We start from the raw sequence: 25,329 nt of genomic DNA, 5'->3' as shown, positions 1-25,329 counted from the left end.
AAAAAAAAGTGTTTATCTATTTAATAAAAACCTATGTTTTTTTGTCGGTTTTATCTAACCATACAATAAAATATCATCTGAACTTTCATTGTGCCTATATCATGTGATATAAGTATTGATTTGAATTTTCGTTGATATTTTGGATTGGGGGAGTAATAAATTATTATCACCAAACTTATTACTATAAGTACTTAGTATACAAGATAATAATTTATATAACAGTCTTTTTTTTATCTCCCTTATTTAATAAAAATGCTTGTAAACATTTACTTATTAAACGCAAACTGTTGCATTTCATAAAATTTTAACGACATATATTTTCTACGTGAATCAACGATTTTTGTTGCAAAGATAACAGAACATACATCTAGAAGTTTCGGAAAGGCTCATTCTGACAAGGTGTTTGTTCAATCTGCAGTGCCCTGGGCGGGCTCTAGTGATAACCCTCACTTGATTCCGGCTGAGCTTTATTAGGTCAAAGGCAAACCTTTGCGAGTACCCTGCGAGTAATCAAGGGAGCAATAAAGAAGTATAAATATTTTAAATAAATCAAAAATGTAAGAAAAATTTATTGTTAAAAAAAAAGAAATAATCGAAACATACTCGTATTAGGTTTTTCAATGAGACAAATATTACATGTAATAATAAGGAACAGTTTAAACACAAAAAAAAAAAACAGAATAGATCAATAAGCAATTTATACAAGAAATAATTTGAGACAAATGAATTGGAATGGTTATAAAAAAAATGTTAAAATATCAAATAATTTTTGCTTCCCAGCCATTAAACGAAATATTAAAAAAATGTAATTAAGATCTCTAATGCCTCTATATTAGCAGGAATTGGAGTCTAAAATTTAAATTTGAAATAAATGGGATAATTAACATATTACAACAGAGATCAAGGACATTTTAAAGAAGGCAACATAGAAGTCTAGGCATCTACAGGGCTTATGTCATTGGTTGGTTTAAGTGTCCACTTTACCCATTGTGTAGCATTCACTATTCTGCCCATATTTGAACATCTATATCACTTAAATTCTTTCATCTGTTGATGTTTGTGAAGTTAAAGGGCTGAAACCTTTATTTATGCGAGTGAGATTCATCTAATTGAATTATTTAACCTACACACTAGGCAACGCCTGAAATTTTGATTTTTTAAATTTCTATACTTCTTCATGGACCAGGTGGATTTATCAACAATATTTTGAGTTTGTCCAAATTTTTTCGACAAGGACTGGATTCAACTCCCCGGGGAGCTGTTAACATTAACATATTACATCAGAGATTATTATTATTACATATTAATAACAAGAAGAATGTTCTTCATCTCTGTTGTAATATGTTAATGTTAACAGCTCCCCAGGGAGTTGAATCCAGTCCTTGTCTACAAAAATTTGGACTAACTCAAAATATTGTTGATAAATGGGATAGAGTGCAACAGTGGCTAGATACGGGAAAAAGTTACAATCCTAGACCTATTAAGTACACACCATAAATTTTATTGACGCCCAAAAGGGGCCACATTCGCCGTATTAAACTTCAATAACGTTTTAAATTACTATAGGTAGTATGAATGGTTTTATATTGTAATTATGGTGTCGTTTATTCTTTTTTAATTAAAAGCGTTAAAATATTAAACTCCTTTCTTCATAGTACATCTAAAAGTAAATATTGGCCACCTTACAATATTCCTTAAAGTACCTACCGATCTTTTTATTTCCCCATCAGAAATTGCATTAAAAAAACAGAATAGTTCTCTTTTTGAAAATGATTTTTTATCTGTCAAAACAAATGATTTTCAGTTGATAATCTTTTGGTATATAATTCATTTCTAAATTTCTTTCGGGGAAAAAAATAGTTCGTAAGTATTTGGCTCATATATTCAATATCAATGTGATTCTAAATGTATTTTGTCAAACAGATAATTTTTTTGACTAATTTATAGTTTTCTAATGCTTAAAATCAGTGAGTCAACAAAAGTTAATTACTTGAAGAAAATATTTGGAGATTTTATCGGATTAAGGTATGAATAAAGAAATCATTACTAATTTATTGTATACAAAATGAAAATCAACTCTGAATTTATAATATTAATATTAGGATCAAAGCACCAGTAAATGACCACCCCCCAGTAAATGACAATTGGTTCATAAAACACAATATAATAAGAATTGCTACATGTGTCTAGTCAAAAAAAAATTAACACTAGAAACTATGACAAAAGCAGTAGGCGGACACATCTTTTGGTAAGAAACAAATCCATCAGTTTTGAACTGTGAGTTGTCTGTCAAAAGGTAATAGTGCGTCTTCCCGTTATTGTTCTGAGATTGATAGTGTTTTTATAAGGAAAGGTGTGGTAAGTGTTTTATTTGATGCTATTTCTTTTACAATTATTTAAATATACCCATATTCTAATGTGTTAGGGTGTTTTATAATGTAATGAGTTAACTGAATCTGAGTATTATTTTTACTGGGGTAGTAGTGTTTATTCACTGGTGATTCTGCCAATTGTTTAAAGCAATATTAATTAAAATTGTAATATTCGTATTTCAATAAAAAAGTCAAAGTACTTAGAAAAATTAATGTGTTTTTTTATTATTTTCTTTTATTTTGAACGCTTAAATAATGAAATTTATACATTTAATATGAATTTTACTACAAGTTAAACCTTAAACGGCCATTCGTTGGTGCTTTGACCCTATGTATATTTTAGAAATACAAAATAGATATACCCATATGAAATATGTTTTGTTTTTTTAAGAAATACAAAAGATACCGCAGCGGCTTCATTACTTTTCTGAATATTTGACGATAATTAAATAAAAATCACGTCGTTTCTCTGTTGGGGTAAACATAGAGGATAGAATGTCATTTTACGATATATTTACATTCATACACTGATTAATCCGACTAAATCACTGATACACATTTATACCATCGGCAATAGCACTTTTGACAAATTACAAAAGCGTTGTTTGTTTTTTTTTTTGCTTTAATTTTTCAAAACCAATTTTTCAATATTGAACAATTTTCTGTCAGATAGGGTGAATGGAAATATATTTTTTATATTTACGACTATTCTACTGTCAACTTAAGAAGATACTTTTAACGTTTGCACTCTCATGAAATTCTGTAAATATTGACAGTCAAGTGTAGGAAACAAATGCCGTACTTTATTGTTGAGAACCCCAATAGTGACGTACCACCGCAAAACTTTACGATCGATTGACAATATCGAATTATATTGTGCGTGTTAATTTCAAGGAGTTTGCAATACAATTAATCAAAGTTAATTTTAATGCATTAAATTTAATTTGGACGTTGAACTTATTTATGCGCCGATTAAAAATAGTTAAAATTTACAAAATAAAATATGCTATTATGCGTGATGGTTACTAAAAATGAGACATGTTCACGAATTAGCTCTTTTTTTTCGCATTGCCCATTCCCACCACCACTTCTCATAAAACTCACGTGACTACTCAGAGCAATCAGTGTTGTCTTGCTGTTGACAAGGAAAAAAAGCGGAGTACACGCTGTGATCATAAAACTATTTAAATACCCATAAATTAAGGAACCCTGGTATACCTATGTTAGCTAAATGTTAGACCGTCTATCCGATCGTCAAAAATAACTATTTCACTCGCAATTGTTATTATGTGATCCATACTCCGTTTGTTAAAAGATGACACTCCCGAAATAATCTAAATAAAACAATTATTACTTTTATTATAATTATAACCAATATAGTTATTTCTGTTGCTATCTTTGTCGTCCTATAATTATTGTGGGAGTCATATTTTGTATTTTTCTTTTGTATCATTTTGATTTACCTTGATTCGTATATTCCTGTTGAATTACCAAGTAGAACAATGGAATAAAGTGCTTTTATATTTATTTTAATATTTTATTTTTAGTTAGTATTAAGCTATTTAGTCATGAAACCCCGTTTCTATTACCCTTTGACGAATAATTATTCAAAATCGATATCTAAAATCGAAGGAAAAAAGACTGCCACAACACTATTGTCACTATTGTCACTATTGTCTGAACTGTAGTTTCAAGCTATTTAGTCATGAAAAAAAATGACTATACAGGTGCCACCGTTTTGTAGCAACAATTCACGGACAGTGTATACTTGTAATGACGTATTAAATAGACTTCATGAACTCGGCAATAGTTATTCCCACGTATCTGATATATTTAGTGTAGGGTATTGTTCTTATAGAACAAACCTTTTGAACTTTTTCAAAGATGGTGAGTGGTAATTTTTTTTATTTATTCATGCATTTCATAATACATAAGTTTTTTGTTCACTTTGCCCAGCTGTATGGAACAGTACTTATGATTTTCTTGTTGCATTACTGTAGAATGTTTTATTATTTAAACTTTCTACTGAAAATGCTGTATAATTTTTAGGTTGATTTTTTAAATATAAATCTTGTATAATTTTTAGGTTTAATTTTTTGGGTATAAGGAAATTTATGTTTTTTTAAAAAAAAAATATTAATCCAAATATGTTTGTATCATAAATGTTGCAAAAGGCAGATTTGCCGTTCATGTTAATAAAATAAAATAAAATAAACCCGTTTCTATTACCCTTTGACGAATAATTATTCAAAATCGATATCGAAAATCGAAGGAATAAAGACTGCCACAACACTATTGTCTGAACTGTAGTTTCAAGCAATGACTAAAAATCGTTTCAAACGTCATAAGTGCCATCATCGTTGCTGCCGGTATAGCAAAAAGCAGTAGGAATGTTTTAAATATTTCAGTAATTGATTTAAAAGCGGTCCATTTTAAACGGTTGTTAAGTAAAACATTATGTTTCTGATTACGGGAAGATGGCGCAGGTTGACACGAGGTACAAAGTTTGAACCGGGTTGTGGTCCTGTGGTTAGACTCACGGATCAGAGGTCCGAGGTTCGAACCCCACTCTAGCGCAACTTGATTCCCATTTTCTAATAGTGAGTTATTTAAAACTCGTTGAAAATGGCCCACAAAATTGAAATATTTGGGTAAGCCATAAGAACGCAAATATTTCTTAAGTAATTTGCCCGCAGCTACCGCTACAAGGAAAAGTACCTTAACTGAGAAAAAATGCAATAAAAAAATATTACAAATTTATTTATTGATTTAAAATTTGCAAAAAGGTGGTAAGTCACCTGGCTGCATATAGGTACTTAATGTTCAGCAATTTCAAGATTGCAGGTTAAATTGAATCATCGCTGATATAATAAGTTTATTTATATTTATTTCAGACAAGAAATCTGAAGCTTTACTACACAAACAATGGAGAAAAATAAAATGGCATCTTCATCCGCAGACAACGTCAATGGAGTGAGGATTTTAACATTATAATATCTCTTAAATATCTGACCCTCATTCTGCGTAATTCGCTGAGGCGAAGAGAACTTGAGACCACACAAGCGAAGTAATTTCAAAATTACAAAAATTTAAAGAATCATGGCGTTGATAATACAAGCGAAGTAATTACAAAACTTTAAAGAATCATGGCGTTGATAATACAATACATAAAAATATATTTTTAAAATGTTTTTGGTCAGTTCTATAGTCCACGAGCTGAACCCGGCAATGCTTTGCTATTGCTAGATTTGAGTACATACTCGTACGAGTATATACATAGATTAAATGAACGCAATCGAAAGTTTAATAACAATTATTGTATTTAGATGTTATAAGAATTTAAGGATAGAATCTTATTGGGATCCATTAAAAATGAATTTTGTTTGTTAACATTAAAAATAAATATTTTTATTCACAAAAAAAAAAGATTTTTTTTGTACATTTTATGCATTCTCGGCGAACGCAGTCGTGGAGAACGATGAAAAAAACATTTACGCCCCTAATTTTTTTCTATTGAATAAATTGAAGATTTTAATAGCTATAAATATGTTCACAGCAATGGTCTACAGTCTTCAGTCTATCGAGGACGCACATACAAATATTTCATTTTATATACATATATAGATTAACAAACATATACATTTTTTAAAACCAGTGAACTTCCTCATTCTGTCTAGTACTATATCATTCGTAGCATGGAATTAAAAATAGTCCAGAAACCGTATACGAGCATCAAACAGAAGGCGACTAAACTACTCATAAATAAGTGGTTTTACGTTTTGGCCTATTAGTTTCTTTGTAGACGTCGCTCAGTACGCAACTCACATTGGACATTTGACCGACATTATCTTTAAAACATAAAATATTATTTAACGTGATATAAAAATATTTGTTTTATGTAAAATAAAATTTGTTTTATATTTTAAGTTTCAAGTTAATTAATTTAATTACTTTTATTAAATGACCCATTACTTATCTACTCTGTTGTGTCAATTAATATTTCCGCGTGCACAGTAAAATTTTAGAGAAATTAACCGATTGCTTTTTTTTTTTTTTTACCTTACATTTGTGTTATGATTGTATTTTTTCCCATCGTGCAACATTACAAGGTGACATCACGAATGCGCTCGGTGAAAGTGGGGCATAGTGAGGGGATTTTTGGACACAGTCCGATGTATTCAAATATGATTCTACGCTCCTTCTGGACTATTCTTAATTCTATGATTCGTAGAGTGGTTTTCATGTAATTCCTAGCGTTTCTCTGCAAGCTTCTCAGTGACAATTCTTGCAGCTTTACAACAAGACACAACAAACATAGCGTTTAGCCGGGTTTTGAATCTTTTCAATGGTTTGGAAATTTTCGACCTGACGAAGATACGGTTGCGTTCTGCAGGCAATCCGAGAGCGGCCGACATGGACCAACAGCCTCGACGTGCTCATGTCCTGCATCTCCCTGTCCGTCGGGCTAGGGAACGTGTGGAGGTTCCCCTTTACGGCTTACGAGAACGGAGGGGGGGCCTTCATCATTCCGTACATCACGGTGCTTTTCCTGATTGGGAAGCCAATGTATCACATGGAGATGGCCATTGGACAGTTTACTAGCAGGAATAACGTCATGATATGGGTCGTCTTGCCGGCCTTCACAGGTAAACATGAAAAAAAAAAACATACTAAATCAAATGTTTAAACTTCGGTGGGAGATCATCATCATCAAATCCTAATCCACGCCTGTAGTTCAAACACAAATAGCCATCGACGTGCTTAAAAACATGCTAAGCATTTGAGCGATCACAATGAACAATAATGAGCGTGCTTAAGTTATCGCAGTCACAAGTCAAGTCAACGCTGGTGTCGGTTTGTTTTTTATTTTCCTCGTAAATAAATACAGTTCATTGGCGAAAAATCGGCGTTTACTATAAACAAATAATACAATATATTACTTTTGCAAAATAGTAAGGAGTATCTAATACAAAAAAGTGAAAATTAAATTACAATTATTATGGTGACTGCTTTTCTTAATATTTGGCTTGCCAACCGCCGGCTAAATGCAATAAATAGCATGATAAATAATAAATACATAAATAAAAATAGCAGTTTTGGATATTTTCCATATTTACACCGGTGAAAATCATATATGTGATTGCACAGCAGGATTATACGTCGCGAAACGTAAATATTTTGACATTTAATGTTAGGTTTCCACCGATGTTTCATTGTGATCGCGAATACGATAAACAACCATGGTGAGAAATTGTTATCACGTCGCTTATTAGCACGTCGATAGCTATTTGTGATTGAGCCATTGGTTAATATAATATTATGTTTGCTGTGCAGGTGTGGGAGTAGCTCAGCTAATGGGCAATGCTTCAGTTGTTTCGTACTACGTGTCTCTAATTGGGTTGACCTTAAGATACCTGTCCATGTCCTTCAGAGAGACCCTGCCGTGGTCGTATTGCCGACCGGAGTGGAAAGATACCTGCTTCTCCGATAGTGGGAATGCCAACCACGCGAATGCTACCAGCAGTTCCGAATTGTTTTTTGTGTGAGTACCGCTTACAACCCGCTGGTTAATTTCAAATCAGTCTGGTGTTTTGCAACCTTTATTTATTATTTTATTTGTGATGTTATCGCTTAACTCTACATTTAATGAATAACATATGTAGGGTTCATAGTCCGCAATCGGTGACACACACGTGCTTAAAAGTTTCACTTGAAATAGTGTGATGACCGAAGAAAGCAATGTCATCATTTTCTATAGAATTCAATACAACATTATAATGCAACTCTAACAGTATTGCACATAAATAGGAAGCATAGTTCTGCAGTACATTCACATCGTCCCCACTATAAAGAAATTAACTACAAAGGAACGTGGTTTATAAAGAGACTACAGGACGCAACGCCAGTCAGTCAGCCCGCAAAGTTCAGTCAGACCAGCCAGTCCAAGGACCCTGCTCAACGCAGTCACTCAGCTCCAGCGTGTAGGGCAAGTGCAGCTACTTCAACTCCTCATCGCCGTAACACTCGCCCGACATAATCCATTATTTGTTCGCCGTGAAATAAATAATCATCAAATAGCAACCTCGTGTCTTCTCTGTCAATCTCTAACTGGGGTAGTAGCTCCAACCCTCAGCAACTTATTCCTACACATATATTGGGCCAAACATCAGAAATATTACTTGTAATGATTTGAAGTACCCTGATAAGGTCGACAGAATATTGAACTACCACGGTTGAATAAAAACATCAATTTCCAATGGATATAGTAATAAAATCCATCGTCATCGTCGTCGTCATTACCTTTCCACACCCAATGGTGCATAGGGCACTTTATTGGTACACCAATCGCAGTGTATCTTGATCATTTTTGTTACATAAAGGTAAGGTGATCAGTCTTACGCTTTAGGTACCAGTCCAGGGACTATGAAATATTCTAGTGTAAAAACCCCCCTTTAAATAATATTTCATATCAACCAGATCGGGAATCGAACCCGAGATCTCTTGCAAATAAGTAAGGTAATAAAACTACTAAATAGTTTCATTGGCCTTGAATCAAAGTTACCAAAACCTATTTTATTTATTTTTTAATGAAAAGATAGATATATTTATTTTTATATACCTCCTCTAAGGATTATATCATGTGTCTCAACTTATCACGGGGCTTTTCGATAGAACGTCTAGAGTCCCAGCAGGACTTTTTTTGCACATGAGAATTTCTAGGCCTGCTGGCAGGAAGCATTTTTTTTATGTAATGCGTCTCTTTCTGTCTTAGCGAGTTTTTCAATCATGTTACCTGTCCTTCCGGAAACTCCGTCCAGAAGGACATTGTGTTGGGGGTTTCTATCATTATGGTCTAATGTAGTTGGGATACGAGACACTATTTATAGATAAATTTTATATTTAAAGCACTAACTTGGTGGTTATTCATTAATATAAAATAAATAAAACCAGTTTGTTTTTAATCACTATTTTTTTTAAAACTAATGAGTTTACAAATGAATTCGTTCCTATTTTATTTTTATTGTATTTGTCTAATTTTAATTTTTTTTTAAACATGAAGTACTTTTAATCCAGTGTCTTTATTGAAGTCATGATTATTTTTTATCAGATGATTTGCGAATTCAGAAAATTATTATTAGCTAAGCACCTTAAAGGTTCTTTTACTCTAATATTCAAGTTTATTTTAGTTTCTCCAATGTATATTGAATCGCAATCATTACTTCATAATAAGAACAAAATAATTAATAACCACATAAACCATATTTCTTTTAGTCCACTCCTGTCTAGCTTCGGAAATATTCATATCAAATTACCACCCTTTTAAAGAAAAAAAGACTTGATTCATTGGCTCCATGTATAGTATTTAGTAAACATGGAAAAAAATAAAATGGAAAATAATTAATTAGTTACGTCAACCTTGACGAAGAAGCTTGTTTGCTTTGGAACCGGCCTGTGGAAAAAAAAATAGTGGTTGAAAAAAAAGTTGTTTAATGTATTTTATTACTACATATTTATATACTTTACATAGATTGTTTTTGATTAACCCATTAAGCCTCTATTTTAGAGGCTATGTAATATATAAGAAATGATAGTAATAATGAATTTAACTATGAGAAATAAAAATATTAATAAATTTAACTATGAAATTATTCTCCATTTCTCACCTTGCAGCATCTATTAGTGTATAGAATACAATATATCGTAGACAGAAATTCATCATCGTATAAGTCAAATTTGATCGCTTTACAGGAGAGAGGAAAAATCGTTTTTTATGTGTTCCGTAAAACTATTGCAATATATATTTTTTCCACATAATATAAACCTTTTGCTCAGTTCAAACAGTTATGCTCTGGGATTTTTTTTGTTTTTACTAGCAATGTTTGAATATATTCACCGCCAAATGGCGTAACTTTATAGTAGTGTAAATATTTGGAAAATTTTAATTATTTAAAATATATATATGTTTTCCAATATTTTGTTTTATAATGGAAATGTTATACTATACCAACAATATGTTCATATACCACTGATTTTCTCAAATTGAACGGTTTGGGTATGCAGGAAGAAATTGCCTTAAGGCAGTATGCCCGCTCTTATTCATATGTATGTAAACTGTAAATGTATATAAAGTGTTTAAATAACTGGATGACTTAGGCGGTGATGTTAAACACGCGGTGATGGATTGCCGCCGACGATATATGAATGTCAACCTTACTGTTATCTATTTAACTATGACGGTATTTGTTATTTCAGAAAAAATGTGTTAGAGCAACTCAGTCACATTGAAGATGGAATAGGTAACTTGAATTTGTAAAAAACATCTACCTATCTTACATTATTTATTTATTTATTTATATATACGCCCAATGGGCATTTTAAGGACATTTGTGCAAAGAAAATTATTATAAAGGAAATTAAAAAGACACAATGGTAAATAGTAGACTTGGTGGGAGTGGAAGCGGGAGAGAGGTGTTTATAATTGAGTTTGATTCAGTGATCGTATGAAAAAAGACAACTTGTTATCAAAAAAATCAAGACCGGTATGTTTGTTGGCAGACTTAAGAATTCTGGGCATAGGGGAATGAAAACCATAGTTAGTTCTATGGTTATAGGTATGAAAGAGTAAGTTTTATCTGAGGTTTCTAGTTGGGATATTTAATTTTATTGAGCTCAGTAGTTCAGGCGCATCAAATCGTGAGTTGAGAATTTTAAATAGGACTAGAAAGTCGGATTTATTCCGACGGTCTTGAAGAGAAGTTTCTAACTCATTATACGTATATCGGTCTCTGGATAAGCCCAACCTCCAGCCTATTTTTCTTAAAAATCGATGTTGAACTGATTCAATATTTTTGATGTGAATATCATAATATGGAGACCAGATAACAGAGGAATATTCTAGTAGTTATAAACGTTATTATTATTACTCTCTTGTTGTTTATTTTCAAAATATTCTTATTGCCCTGTCTTTTGAAATTTTTTAGCTATTATATTTTTTACTTCCAGGTGTTCCAAATGTTAATTTAACTGTATGTAATTTTGTTTCGTGGGTCACCATATTTTTCATGATGGTCAAAGGGGTGAAGAGTACCGGAAAGGCGGCCTACTTCACGGCCATCTTTCCTTATGTCCTAATGTTTGCTTTACTGATCAGGTGAGTGATTAATCATTGAATGTCACTAAATTACCCCACTTTGCATAACATTTACGCATAATGTCAAAGTTTAGTGCGGCTACCTATAAAATAATCATATGCCCGCTATTCCATTCTTCTTTTTTTATGTAATGAAGGCTAAATTAGTAACATACAAACTCTTCAAAATAAAGCAATGAGAGTTATACTCAAAATAAATATATTTTCTAATGGAAAAATAATGCGCGAAGAAATTGGCTTGCTCCCTGTAAAGCAACAAATAAAATACAATATAGAAATTTTTATCCGTAAAATAATTAAGGGGATAAATAAAGTAGAAAACATAGTCAAATTTAACTAACAATGTCATACATAGATAAAAAAATAGATAAAAAAATAAGATTACAAAAATGACAAATATTTTTTAATTTTTTTTTTTAAATATTTTGGCTTAGTTTAATATTGCATTCCGTGTGAGGAGTGTAATATCACAGTAAAACATGCTTCTGAGAAAAACGAAAAAATAAATAAATGTTGTTTTTGCTGTAGTTCCAATATTATGCATGTCATTACCATATGCCATGTATTAAAAGAAAGGGGAAATCTGAGATATTAATTTAATTTTCATATTAAGATTAATATTTAAATTTTAAAAGAAAAATTGAACTAAATGATAAATATAAACTGAAAACCTAGTTACTGCAGTTTTGCTTCTTGTATTTTATGGTTCTTGAAGAAATTAATATCGAAAAATAAGCAAGACTAAAATAAAGATTCCGAATCTGTATTTAACAAAATGTCGTCAAAAATGATAGATACTGCACTCTCCGCAAGGACGGCAGAATACCATAGGAATTTATTAAAAAAATAATAAACAATGGAATTTTACAAAATAATTTACAAAACTTTTTTCATCATTTTCTTTCCAGAGGTGTAACGCTAACCGGAGCAGTGGATGGAATAATCTTTTTCATCAAGCCTCAATGGAATCAATTATATAATCCAAAAGTTAGTGATCATACGACATTTATCCTTTGAAAATGGTTTAAATTTAATTTGTATTTGCAATCATTTTAATTTAAAGAAGTTTAAGTTTTTAATTTAAATTTTAAGAAAATAATTTAATTTGAAAGTGGAAATTATATTAGAATTTCTATTTCGTATTTACTAATTTATAATTTTCTAACATTCTATGCAACCTTTCTCCTATAATAAGTTAGGTGTTCACATGTAGTAATGTATATTAAAGTACAAAGATAAATACACAATTCCGTTATTGCACAAAAAAATATTTTCATGTCCCGACTTGCTAGAATGTTTCGTGTTAAGTCAGGATTCTTGTATACTAAATCAATACATAAATAGATGTATTAGGGTCGCAGCCGGATTTTAATTTTAGGCTGATTAGATATCTCCTTGTCAAATGACGAAACGGCTCCGTATTGTAAAATGACTGATCGAAGATTAGCCGTTTTTTATTTTGGCTGACCGAACGATCAGCTGTAATGTTTTGGCTGAATACAAATAGCGCCTGATTGTCCCTTTGAGTTCTTTTTTTACCACTTGAAGCGTTGCATATCACACGTTGTTGTTTTTGAGCAAAAATTTGTATCTTGCAGTAAAACTGTACTATAAATACTATATCAAATATCGTGATAAAAAGTGCTAATTTTGTGGAATCTCCATATTTAAACACTAGTAAATTTTTAGATTTTCTTGGCTTTAATTTTGATTAATTTATATTCCTAATGCCATAATTTTATTTTACACTTAATGGCAGAAATCATATTTCTTAGGATGGGTTGCCTTAATAAAAAACGAATAAAAAAAATGTTTTCGATTTTTTTAAAAAGTTGTTTGAATATTATGCACAATCAAAAGGTAGGTACCTAAGTGATGGTATTTCAACTTTTTCAGATCTTAATATTTATTTTGTTTAGTATAAATAATTTAGTGTGGTAATACCAAGGAAATAGTGTGGCATAAAGAAGTGTAAAACTTGCTTTCTTTTGTATTCAAATTGTATGTGATTTATTTATTTATTATTCGGCACAAGTGCTTTTTACAATATAAAATATAACGAGTTAGTAAGATAAACAAGAAAAAACAATATTAAAACATGGGTATAAAAAGAAAAAGAAAAATAACAAGAAAAATATGCATATACATGTATGTATGTCAGCATACAAAAGATATAAAAAATATATAATAAATTAACACCAGATCATTAGCATAAGTAGTTTTTGCAAATAATTCGTTGATTGTTAATATGGAATATCATAAAATAATTATAAAGAAATGAATTGAATTCACAGACTTGAGTTAAAAATGTCGATATGAGAGGTACATTCATTTCCTAGTCTGTGTATACGCGGTATTGGTGAGTGACAAAGATAGTTGGTTTGAGAAGGGTGACAATAATATAGACTATTTTGTCTAGTTCTACGTGTTTTTTTTTTTATACGCCTCCACTCGTTTGCGAGTGATTTTGGCTCTTAGAAACAAGAATAAGAAATTTAAAGAACATACGCTTCAGTGAACGACAAAAAAAACCCATACCCACGAAAAAATATAATATAATGTGAGGTAGTTAAAATCAGTATGAAAGAGTTATGTGACAATAAAATATTATTACCGTATAAATTAAACGTAAACATAAAATGAAATTTTGGGCCAAAAGTAAAGAGGGACATTCAATTAGACTTATTAATTAAATTATGCAAATAATATTTAACAAATTCAAATATTTTTATTATTTGTCCTTAAGAATTTAGTCAGAAGTAAATAAGTATCCAAATCATTCTGGGCTAGTAAAAATTTTACGTTAAGAGGGAACGTATTATATTCTTCACAAATATTTTGAAGGAATTCGCTTCTTTCGTAGAGGGGACAGTCAAAAAACAGATGATCTAATGTCTCATCGTCATTTTCACAAAGACACTAATATTTATTAAATCCAGGAGTTCGCAACAATCGAATTTAGAATTAATGATTTTTTATAAAAATATTAGGTCAGTTATTTTCCTGCGATCCTCCAGAGTAGGTAAATTAAATAAATTTAACAAAGAAATGTAGTTAATTTGTTCTATAGGAATATGCAGTTTGAAATGAATGAATCTTAAAATTTTTCGTTGGACTCTTTCAACATTATTTATGTGAATTTTGTTAAAAGGGGACAATATGATGAAAGTAAGGTGATAAACAAATGAGCGCGGATTTTTTATACGCATTATTTCTGAAATTATTGGGAGTGCGTGTCGCTCCCCGCTTCCTAGTGAGAACCGTCTCTGCGTATGTATAGACTCGCTCGCAACTGGTATGTATCATTGGACACCGAACTTGCATGGGTACAGAAAAAAAGTAATAAGGGTCAACACATATCGCAAGAAAATTTCAACGATTTTGGAACTTTTTATTTTTTTAATATTTTTTTTATTATTAATAAAACATATAATAAAAAAATTACATATTATACTCCCAGGAGTTATAAGAAACTCATTTGGGACCGTACATAAGAAAAATCATTTTTTAATATCAAACAAATGAATACATCCGAAATAAAAAGAAAACATTATTGTATTAGAAACATAAAACACCATCTTATATAAACTACATTAATAATTATCAATATAAAAAAGATTTAAGAAATATTTTTCAATTGCGACACTTCTGGATTTTTAATTCAGTTTTTCGTGTCTTAGCTCATCAGACAGCTTATTATATTCGGAATGGCCAATATTTTCCAAGGACCTACTGCCAAACTTTATTGAGCGAAGATTGACACATGAAGATTCCTTGAATAACGCGTATTGTAATTATGAATATTATGACCAAATGTGTGTTTTAAATTTGAGTGAGCAGAAAAGTTGATGATATTTAAAATAGTATTGGTTATGTCATGCAGTGGCATCACCTTGAAAGGAAGTATCTTTGTTTGTCAGTAGACATCCTTAAGATGGGAATCCCGTTTAAGTCCAAGAATGTTTCTTAAGCTAGGGTTTCCTAGGACAGCGGTGCCCGTATTTTAACGGCCGTAGTGAACGGTGATGCGGTAGACAGCCGTCGTAACGTCGACTAGAGAGTGGTTTCCTAAGGAAACGGTGTTAAATGGTGTTGATAACACCGTTTTTCTTAGGAAACCACACTCTAGTCACCGTTACGGCGGTTATCCACCGCATCACCGTTCACTACGGCCGTTAAAATACGGGCACCGCTGTCCTAGGAAACCCTAGCTTTAGAGCTCTGTTCTGAAGAACTTGTATTTCCGAGATCTGATTTTTGCTGGCAAAACCCCATATGCATGATAAATACGATAGGTTTTTGATTAACTGTAATGTATTTTTGTGTTGCTGTTCCATCTGTCTAGCGTAATTATGTTAAATTATGAAGATAGCAATTTAACCTGAATAAGCAGGTAAAAGCTAATACTAGTACTAGGATACATTGGAAGAAATCATAGAAACAATGAACCTTGTATTATTTGTGTAAACCAACAACTCCAGATAAGGCTCTTATTAAAAAAATAATTATATTTATTAATAGGAAATAGAGATTTACGATTAAATAATGAATGTGTCGTTGAGTTCAAAGCTTTTTTATTTTATTAAGTAGCAAATTCAATAAACAGTTAAAGTGGTCCATAATACTAATTGGGTTACTAAGCCTTTTTGAAAAAATGGTCTGATAAATTAAAAAATATATCAGAATGTAGAATCAATATGTTTTTTAAAATGCCATTTTTTTTAGGTTTGGTATGCTGCAACAACACAAGTCTTTTTTTCGCTTTCCGTTTGTGGAGGAGCAATTATAATGTTCGCCTCCTACAACAAATTTACACACCCAGTTTACAGGTCAGTAAAAATATCGTCTGATATTTATTTCGCGATGTTGGATACATTTTCTGTAAAGGTTTGAAACATGGATATTTTGAATTACCGAAAAACAAGATGTTTCGCGCCTTTATGGGACAAACGGCAGTTTTACGTTACCGCGTTATTTTTATTTTTTTAAATTTTATTTATTGGGGATATCAACAGTAATACATGTAATAAAAATATAACAAATAACATATACAGAGAATAAAACCAATGGCAGATATCCACAGAAATACATTAAATACACGTACAATACATACTAGTGTGTTTGTGTGAGTATAAGTGAGTGAGAGGGTGAGTGTGTGGGTGTTATATTGGAAAGAGGGTGTCAGGTATCGAAAATATAAATATATATAAAATATTAAGAATTAGAGATAAAATTTAATAAAATAAAATAAAACTTTATTATTGAAACTAAGTATAAGACAAAAAAGTATGTTTTAAGACGCGCATTTTAAATGTTATTTTTTTACAATCAAATGGATCAATAAAGGGAAAGTTCAAATTATATTCACTAGCAAAACGTATAAGTGGAGAGTTCTGGGCATAGTTCGTACGAACTGCTGGCACATGAAATAGAGAGCTCGACGTGTGACGGGTGCGGTAGCCGGGGACATTTAATGATAACTCCGACAAAAGAGCCGGACTATCAAGGCGTCCACTGAGTATGTCATGAAGCACCCCCATGTCCAACAGTAGACGGCGTTCTTCTAAAGTAAGCAAGTGGTGTTTTTTGCAGGAAGACATATAATTGAGATCGGATATACCGTTACCAATTTTCGTAAAGAAGGGAACTCGGTAGGCATGATGCGCGACGTTAAAATGATGTGATGCCAACTGAGAGCCGTTTTATGGGCTTGTTTTGAAATCCGAAAATTATAAATGAAAAAATAATTTTATACATTGATAGTTGAATCTTAAAAATCCGCGCAAATATTCAACATATTTCTAATATTATTCTCGATTTGAACCTATTCAAAGAGGGTGGGTTTCCTGGATGCCCGATTTTCCAAAATTTAGGTAACTACTCATTGGGCAGTGTGCGACATATTATTCATTTGACTCCAACCAAACAATTCAGTCTGTGTATTGTTTTTGGATGCTTAAAATTAATCGATGCACATGTTTTTATAGAGATGCCATGATTGTGACAACTTTGGACACATTTACAAGTCTCCTCGCCGGGTTCACCATATTTGGTATCTTGGGGAACTTGGCTCATGAGAAGGGGGTGACGGATATGAAGAAAGTCATTGGAACTGGTGGATCGGGTTTGGCCTTTATATCCTATCCTGATGCTATCGCCAAATTTAAAACAGTTCCTCAGGTACAGAATCCTTTTCACCACTCTTTATAATGGTTTAAAGTGTCATTAACGAAATTATTTTAAGAAAAAAACAAGATAATTACGTAAGTTGAATATTTTGAATAATGAGGAACATAACATCCTCGAATTAATGGTTTAATGTTCGAACCCTACTCCATCTCAACTAAGTTCCCATTTTCTAATTGTAAGGTATTTACAACTCGTTGAAAGTGGCCCCCAAAATTATAATGTTTAGGTAAAATAAGGTAAATTTATCCAAGCAAACAATGAATTTAAATAAAAGTATATATTATGTACATATATATATATATATATTATGTTTGAAGCACTTTTGTGGAACATTATTATTTGATATAATAAAATAAAATCCTTTGTTTTTATGTACCACATATATTTTTATAATTTGACAACCAACTAGTTTCGGCAATACTATGCTTTTTTTAGGGTTAATTACAAACTAACATAACAAATATAAAATTTTCACAGTGAGGGTAGAGTGGGCGTGGCTGCGGAAGTAGATAGGAGAGGGGGTTTAATAATAATTTTAAAAAGTCACTCATTCAACTTTAAGGATGGCATCAAAATTTTACATACAAACAAAAAAGGATATTCACTTGATTATTTTGAAATATTGGAGATTAGAAAGGCTGTAAATAAAAAAATAAATAAATTAATAATCAAATAAATTTTAGAACATTCCTATTTTAAATATGTTCCCTCTCCCTAAATCCACACACAAACCCCCCTCCTCTCTACTTCCGTAGCCACGCTCACTCTACCCTCACTGTGAAATTTTTATATATGTTATGTTAGTTTGTAATTAACCCTGAAGAAGGCATAGTAGTGCCAAAACTAGTTGGTTGTCACATTATAAAAATATAAGTGGTACATAAAAACAGAGTGATTTTATTTTGATATATAAAGTTGGTTGGTTTGAAGATATTACTTTTTATAAATAAGCTGTTAAAGTTTTATGAATAAAAACAACCTCTCTCATACTGTTTGTAGTTGTTTGCAGTTCTGTTCTTCCTGATGTTATTTGTCTTGGGACTCGGGAGTGCTGTTTCCCTCCAGAGCGCCATTGTCACCGCTCTTGCTGACAGATATAGGACGAGGAAGTACTGGCAGTTGGCGCTGGTGACTTGTGTATCAGGATTCCTACTGAGTCTAATCTACATAACCCCAGTATGTAGTCACCCTAAACCTAGAGAGTATCGTTCGTAAGAAGAAAGAGATACAGTACTAAAGCATTTTGCATTTAAAAGTGAAACTTACTCTTGAAAGAAATAAATTAATAATTGTGATCGCACCACTTGCCTGTTGGCAGATGAACGCTCAAAATTGGTCTGGTTTGCGGGATGCGTTATCTTTATTTACTTTACCACCGAACCCTAATACAATTGAAGCAATTACCTACCTTATACTGGGGTTCTGACACCTTATTGTTTGGTACTTCTCTCGCAGTAGTCAGGATCAGATCAAAACCTGTGGTCAGGATAAGGGGAAGTTGACGTGGTTCCTTGATCATTACATGACACAGTGGATTAAGTGAGTTATTGATCGCAAAAATAACTTATTCGCGATCGCGGTGAGAATATCAAAAGTACGTGCACAATAACGACAGCTCGGTTGTTTTCTTTTGTTATATGCATTTGAATAATGTTGAATATTAAATATGTTGGGCCGGAGACGAAAATGTGGTACCTACCCATAGTAAGAATCGCAACATCTTAACCGGGGCCCAGTAGGCAGCAAATAAATTCACGTATAACACACATACATTAAATGTGGCGCAACAAAATTGTTTTTTTAGTTCATTACAAAAAGATTTTAAATGCAGTTCTAGTTTGATTAATATTGTCAATAGTCGTAGTGATTTGAAATATTTCTTTGAAATTTTGAATTCAAATCAATTTTGAAAAATATGAAACAAGATTGGTCGTGGAACAATTAAATCTATAGAAACATTGTATTTAAAGTGAAAAATTATTAATATTTTTATACACTAAAAAGGTAAAAATCCTGAATCGAGTGAAGAAAAGTGCGCCTTTTAATGCAATGATTGGCGTATTTGCCTACCATGCTTAAGGTCCAGAGACCGATTCCTTTCGGCGAGGGTCAACTTGAAATATTTGCTTGTAAGGTGGTTATACACTGCAATATTTCACTGTCCCTGGATTGACACCAGAATCGTAAAACTGATCACTTTGCCATCCAATACATGTTCGAGATACACTGCATATGCTATTTCAATGCAGTGGCCTGATCAAGTGCAGATTAGGGTTTGATGATGATGAATAAAAACAGCAAACATTTTCATAGCAATATTTATTGGCATCTTAATCTATCAAAATCCACTATTATACATTTGATATATTATTAAAAAAAACATACTGAACAATACGTCTTTTTGAGCATTGCTAGCGAATGTTGAGTACGTTTATGTTTCAATGTTTAAGAATAAATTGTTACCAATGTTGAACATTGATAATATTTTATTTTTTATGGATTGTTTTAAAAATAATAATTATTGAACAAACATTACATGACCCTATTATATAATTTCATTGATTTAGAGAGGCATCCTTCACACTATATCCTTTCATTGATCTGACCATATCCATTCTATTTTAATATATATGTATTATATATACGGCCTAAGACAATTACAACAGTTATATGAGGAAACATGAACAAGAAACTGAACAAAAATAACATAAAACTATGTAGCAAAGACAAACAAGGGCAATAAAATAATGGTATATAAATATAAATGAATATCCTCCATCTTACCTCATTTGTGTACTCATTTTGAAATGCAGACTTTCAATTACGTTTGTATATTTTCAGGGAGGCCAGCATATTTTAATTCTAGTGGATGAGTTTCAGGGAACGTTTCTGATTCTTGGTATGGCTATTGGTGAAATAATTGGTGTTTTCTGGATCTATGGTTAGTATTATATATCTGTAGGCAACATTTAGGAAATTGATCACGGAGCAATTCGAAAACAACTATAATTCAAAATAAATTATTGTGAAAATAAAACCTTGTTATCAGTGTTACACAATTTTGCAACACTGATAACAAGGTTTTATTTTCATAATAATTTATAATGAAGTGTTACGAAGTGAATGCCGATTCAATTAAAAATATAATTCAAAATGTTTTTACTTATTGAACATAAGGGGTTTTTTATTTTTATCAATTTTATCAAAAGATAAATTTAATATTTTATAAATGCCAGACCCAGTCAACTCCGATAATGGAAACCATTTTTTTTTATTCAGGGATTGGCCTGAAGCACTGGTTTATATCCAATTTTTAAAGAATAGAAGTTTAAAATAAAATTGCATAAAATCGAACAAGTAAATTTTAAAAGTTTCTCGGAATAGAATTCACCTGACTTGATCGCAAAGTGAAAATCGCAGGGCGATATCTCACACTGCACCGAAATAACCGCACCTGAAAGATTTCAGGGCCCTGAAAGATTTCAGGGCCCTGAAAAGGGACACGCAAAACTCCTCTGCCGGGAGGTACCACTTCCCACGCGGAGTTAGGACTTCCTGTCCGTGCAGCGATTAATTACCTTTTGATCATTGTCACTGCAAATTTGATCTAATCAGCTGAAGTAGAGATATTTGGGTTTCAATGAATGTGATGAAAATTAAAAAAAATTCTATGAAAAAATACAATATAAGAAATGTAAATTGTAAAAATGTAAAATTCACCATTCTGTCAATATTTAAACATCCACATTTCCTCAACTCTTCCATCTGTTGACTTAGGAGCAAAAGAGCTGAAACCTTTATTGATGCAGGTGAGATTCATCAGGTTGATTTATTAACCTGCCAAGCAACTCCTAAAAACAATTTGTATATGTACTTCTTTTTATAGCAGTAAGTTTATTCATAGTAATGTTAGTATATAAAACCACTTACCGACTTTTTATGTCTACCGGTTTTGAAACGTACTCGTCTCTTCATCAGGACACTCACTACACTAACATGCAAATACTAAAATACACTTTTACCTTTGCTGTAGTATAAATGAAAAAATACGTAAATTACATGCAGAGTTATAGGGGGATGCAAACACCACCACGTCTGAACATGCACAGTGCATGTTATGTCCAAATGAATGTTTGAGAAGCTGGATTTCACTCTCTAGGGAGTTATTAACTCTTGTGTGGCTGTGATGTCACACTAGTCGACATAGGACACAAGACTTGATATATCTCTCTTATTTTTTAAAATGATGAATTCGTATTTTTTGTAATCTTCAAATGGACATTTTCACACCGGATTTGGAAAGTGAATTTTGTACAACTATGCTGGATGTTAATACAAAAAAATATTTATCCTCGCTACGCGAAAAAAGAGTGTCCGCTAATTCAGCAAACATATGTATAAGAAAGAGCACGAAGATAGAACTTATCACAAGGAAGACAGAAACGCTGTTCTATGGCAGGTGTTAGTGTGAAAGAGACAAAAACGAAAGGAAGTAAAGTGTAAAATAGATTCAGATTTTAGCTAACAGTGATGGGAAACGCACGCGCGTAATCTGAGCGGCGTATTAATGATTATTAATTTATTTTACTATAACAGGGCTAAATTATATGTTTATTTGCACAAATAATGGAAAAGGGATTATTAAACAGTATGTTTCCATGTTTTTTTTTTTTCAATTTTTGAACTTTAAATTATTCCGTCTTTTACTAGCGGTAACACGATGTTACATCACCGCGCGCAAAGGGATTATTTATCACAGTCTTTTAAGAGTTAAGATAGAAATTTGTTGCAATACATAATTTAGATTTACACATACTCAAAGCATTGTTCAATTTTTCTAACTTGCATCTCTTCACCCAACCTACCATAGGCCTCATAGAGAGGAACTGTATTTTAAACTTATTTTCTCAATTTCAGTGACATGTATCTCTTTACGTAAATGCCACAGAAATATGCTTTATTGCGCCACAGGTTTAGAAAACTTCTGCGAAGACGTCGAGTTCATGACGGGATCGATAGTGGGCAAGTTTTGGAGGTACTGCTGGGGCATCATTACTCCCATCATCATGATAACAGTGTTTGTGTACGCCTTCGCCAGTCTACGGAGGACCCAATACGGAGACTATGTACTCCCCCTGAAGGCGTACGCCGCAGGATGGATGATATTTACAATAGGATTATTACAAATACCAATGTGGGCTGTCATCTGTTGGGTTACTAACAAAAATGGAACCTGGGAAGAGGTAACAATTTTATTGAGCCCACATAGAAAGGCATATATCTTACAGACCAAAAAAACAAACAAATAGTCTTATTTACATGTAAAATGGTATATACAGCAACGAGGTATCATTGAATTTTGTGAAATAAGTATATTTAAAAAAAACATTAAATTGACTTAGCTTTGCCTAAAAGTTTTTGTTCAATTACTACTAAAACAAAATCATGTGTACCATTCTACGTGGGCATAATTCAATTATTAATTTGTGGGTCAGAAAATGGTAAAATAATATTTGAAATAGACAATGAGAATTTTAATTAGTGCCCTAATGTTAGCTCGAGATAAGTGTTTTTTAAAAATTTGAAATGGATAACATATTTTTGTCTAATGTGGAAACCTTTGCTAGTTTAAATTGTTTTTAAAATGTGCACGAGAAAGACTAAGGACCGACTTGGCTTATGGAAGATAGATTTTTTCTTGAAATGTTTTATTTTTATTTTTTGATAAAGAAAAAACATTTGTTTTATGGGCTTATACAAGCACATACATGACGAACGTCATTCATTATTTCATTATTTCCTTTTCGCACCTATTGGTGCATAGGGCACTGCATTGGTACACCGATGTATTAAATGTAAGAGATTTATTTTAAAAAATGACTGAGGCTAGTAGGTGTTTGATCATTAGAAATAGTTCAAAATCAAAAGTAGTACTTGAATAATAAGTTAAGAAAAAGTATTATTTTTTCATCTAAAAACGATTATGTTTTTAATGGTTACTTTTGATTTTCGACTATTATTATTGATCAAACAACTGGGCCTAAGGAAAATCCAAATATTATTATTGTACCTTAGTAGGTGTTCATTAGTATGGAAAGCAAAAAAGTAGTTCAGTAGGACTTAAATAAATACATTTAGGATGAAAATATGAATTACACATTTAAAAATAAATCGTTTAATGGCATAGTCCATCTCCATTCAATTTCAGACAATCAAGAGGTCTTTCACGCCGTCAGAAAAGTGGGGCCCTAAAGATCCAATCAAGAAAGCAGAGTGGCGCGCCTTCAAGGAACAAGCCCTGCAGAACAGGGTAGCACTGAACTTACCCAGGTGGAAACACATCTTGTATTCCTTGAATGGTACTTATCGATATACTTCTGCAATAGCAGGCACTAGTGCAGTACAATGATAATAACAATTGTAAAACTAAAAAAATATACCTTGCGAATTGTCCGTACTTCTTCATTCCTCATAAAGTCAAACCACCACACGCCTAAGATTCTGCTGAGACATCTATTCTCAAAACTCAGTATTTTGCTGTTTTGGACCCCAGTGAGGTGAAGTAAAGGGAGAATAGGTGTTAGGCAGGCGTTATATAGAAAATTTCATAATATTTTAATGTTCATTGTTTAAAGTGACAAAAATACACTCAATTTAGATTGTATTCAGTTCTTATGATTAATTGACAGCTTTTATAAATACAGACAACCGAAAACTATGTTTTAAATAACAATCATGTTTTGAGATATCACATAAATAAATTATAAATACTTGTAAGCGTCTTTAAATATCAAAATTAATTGTAGATATTCTTGCTAAGCTTCGCTAAACTATTGGATTTTGGATCGAATATTACGCAAAGCGAGAAGATTTTTTATGCAAATATAAATGATTGGATTCTACGAACTGCGGACTTAGTAGAAATAATGTATTAATTCAAAAAATCATTTAGAAAAAAATATCATCATATTGTGTTCAATTACTTTTAGAACATTGCATTAGGAAGTTTGATTTTGGTAAATGAAAAACATTTATATATGCTTTTCAATAAAATACTTACTGAAATTACACAAATCACTTTTCACACTTACTTTTAAAGTAATGTGATATTGATCTTTTTACGGAAAGAGAATATTAAATACATTTATTTTTAGAACAGCAAAAGACATTGAAATGAATTTATGCTATTTTAAAATATTAGAGATATTTATAAATGCGCTGTACTATCTTAGCATATAAAATAACAACAGTACACAAGTAATCCATAAAATATTTATTAGCAATGGTATATTTCTTTCAATCAACACAATATACAGGTGATATATAATTTGTAATATAATTTAAATACCAAACAATGATAGAAAAGTTTTACAATTACAATTATTGAAATACTAACTCTGATGCTTACAATAAATAATATATTGTTGGGTTCAAAATTGTGTAATATTAAATAACGAGAAATAAAATTTTCATGAGGCCAATAGTAAATAAAATTATAATTTATTGTAGAAAATTTAACTTACAAAAATACAAAACTGTGTAAATGGCACAAAATGATTTTGTGCTGGATAAAATATATAAATTATTGATGTCTTTGTTCCAATTAAAAATAAAGCA

At 31.6% G+C, this 25,329-nt stretch overlaps 1 protein-coding gene across 1 annotated transcript; it reads left to right on the top strand.

Annotated features, from left to right (window-relative positions):
- The first annotated feature begins 1,815 nt into the window (after window positions 1-1,815).
- LOC148284028 (sodium-dependent nutrient amino acid transporter 1-like) lies at window positions 1,816-24,485 on the top strand. Its single transcript, XM_088242807.1, has 14 exons — window positions 1,816-1,863; window positions 1,948-2,025; window positions 5,267-5,345; window positions 6,766-7,018; window positions 7,707-7,914; window positions 10,626-10,669; window positions 11,376-11,523; window positions 12,432-12,510; window positions 16,249-16,352; window positions 17,511-17,703; window positions 18,712-18,888; window positions 20,554-20,653; window positions 22,684-22,955; window positions 23,921-24,485. Exons 3-14 carry the CDS (start codon window positions 5,298-5,300, stop codon window positions 24,119-24,121), a joined length of 1,827 nt encoding a protein of 608 aa, XP_088098933.1. The 5' UTR covers window positions 1,816-1,863; window positions 1,948-2,025; window positions 5,267-5,297; the 3' UTR covers window positions 24,122-24,485.
- The last annotated feature ends 844 nt before the right edge of the window (window positions 24,486-25,329 follow it).

Source organism: Micrasema longulum, unplaced genomic scaffold, assembly GCF_059751315.1.
Source record: "Micrasema longulum isolate JH-2025_06_02 unplaced genomic scaffold, ASM5975131v1 h1tg000165l, whole genome shotgun sequence".
NCBI lineage: Eukaryota > Metazoa > Arthropoda > Insecta > Trichoptera > Brachycentridae > Micrasema > Micrasema longulum.
Note: the sequence above shows the minus strand (reverse complement) of the source record. Positions and strands in the feature narration are given on the sequence as shown.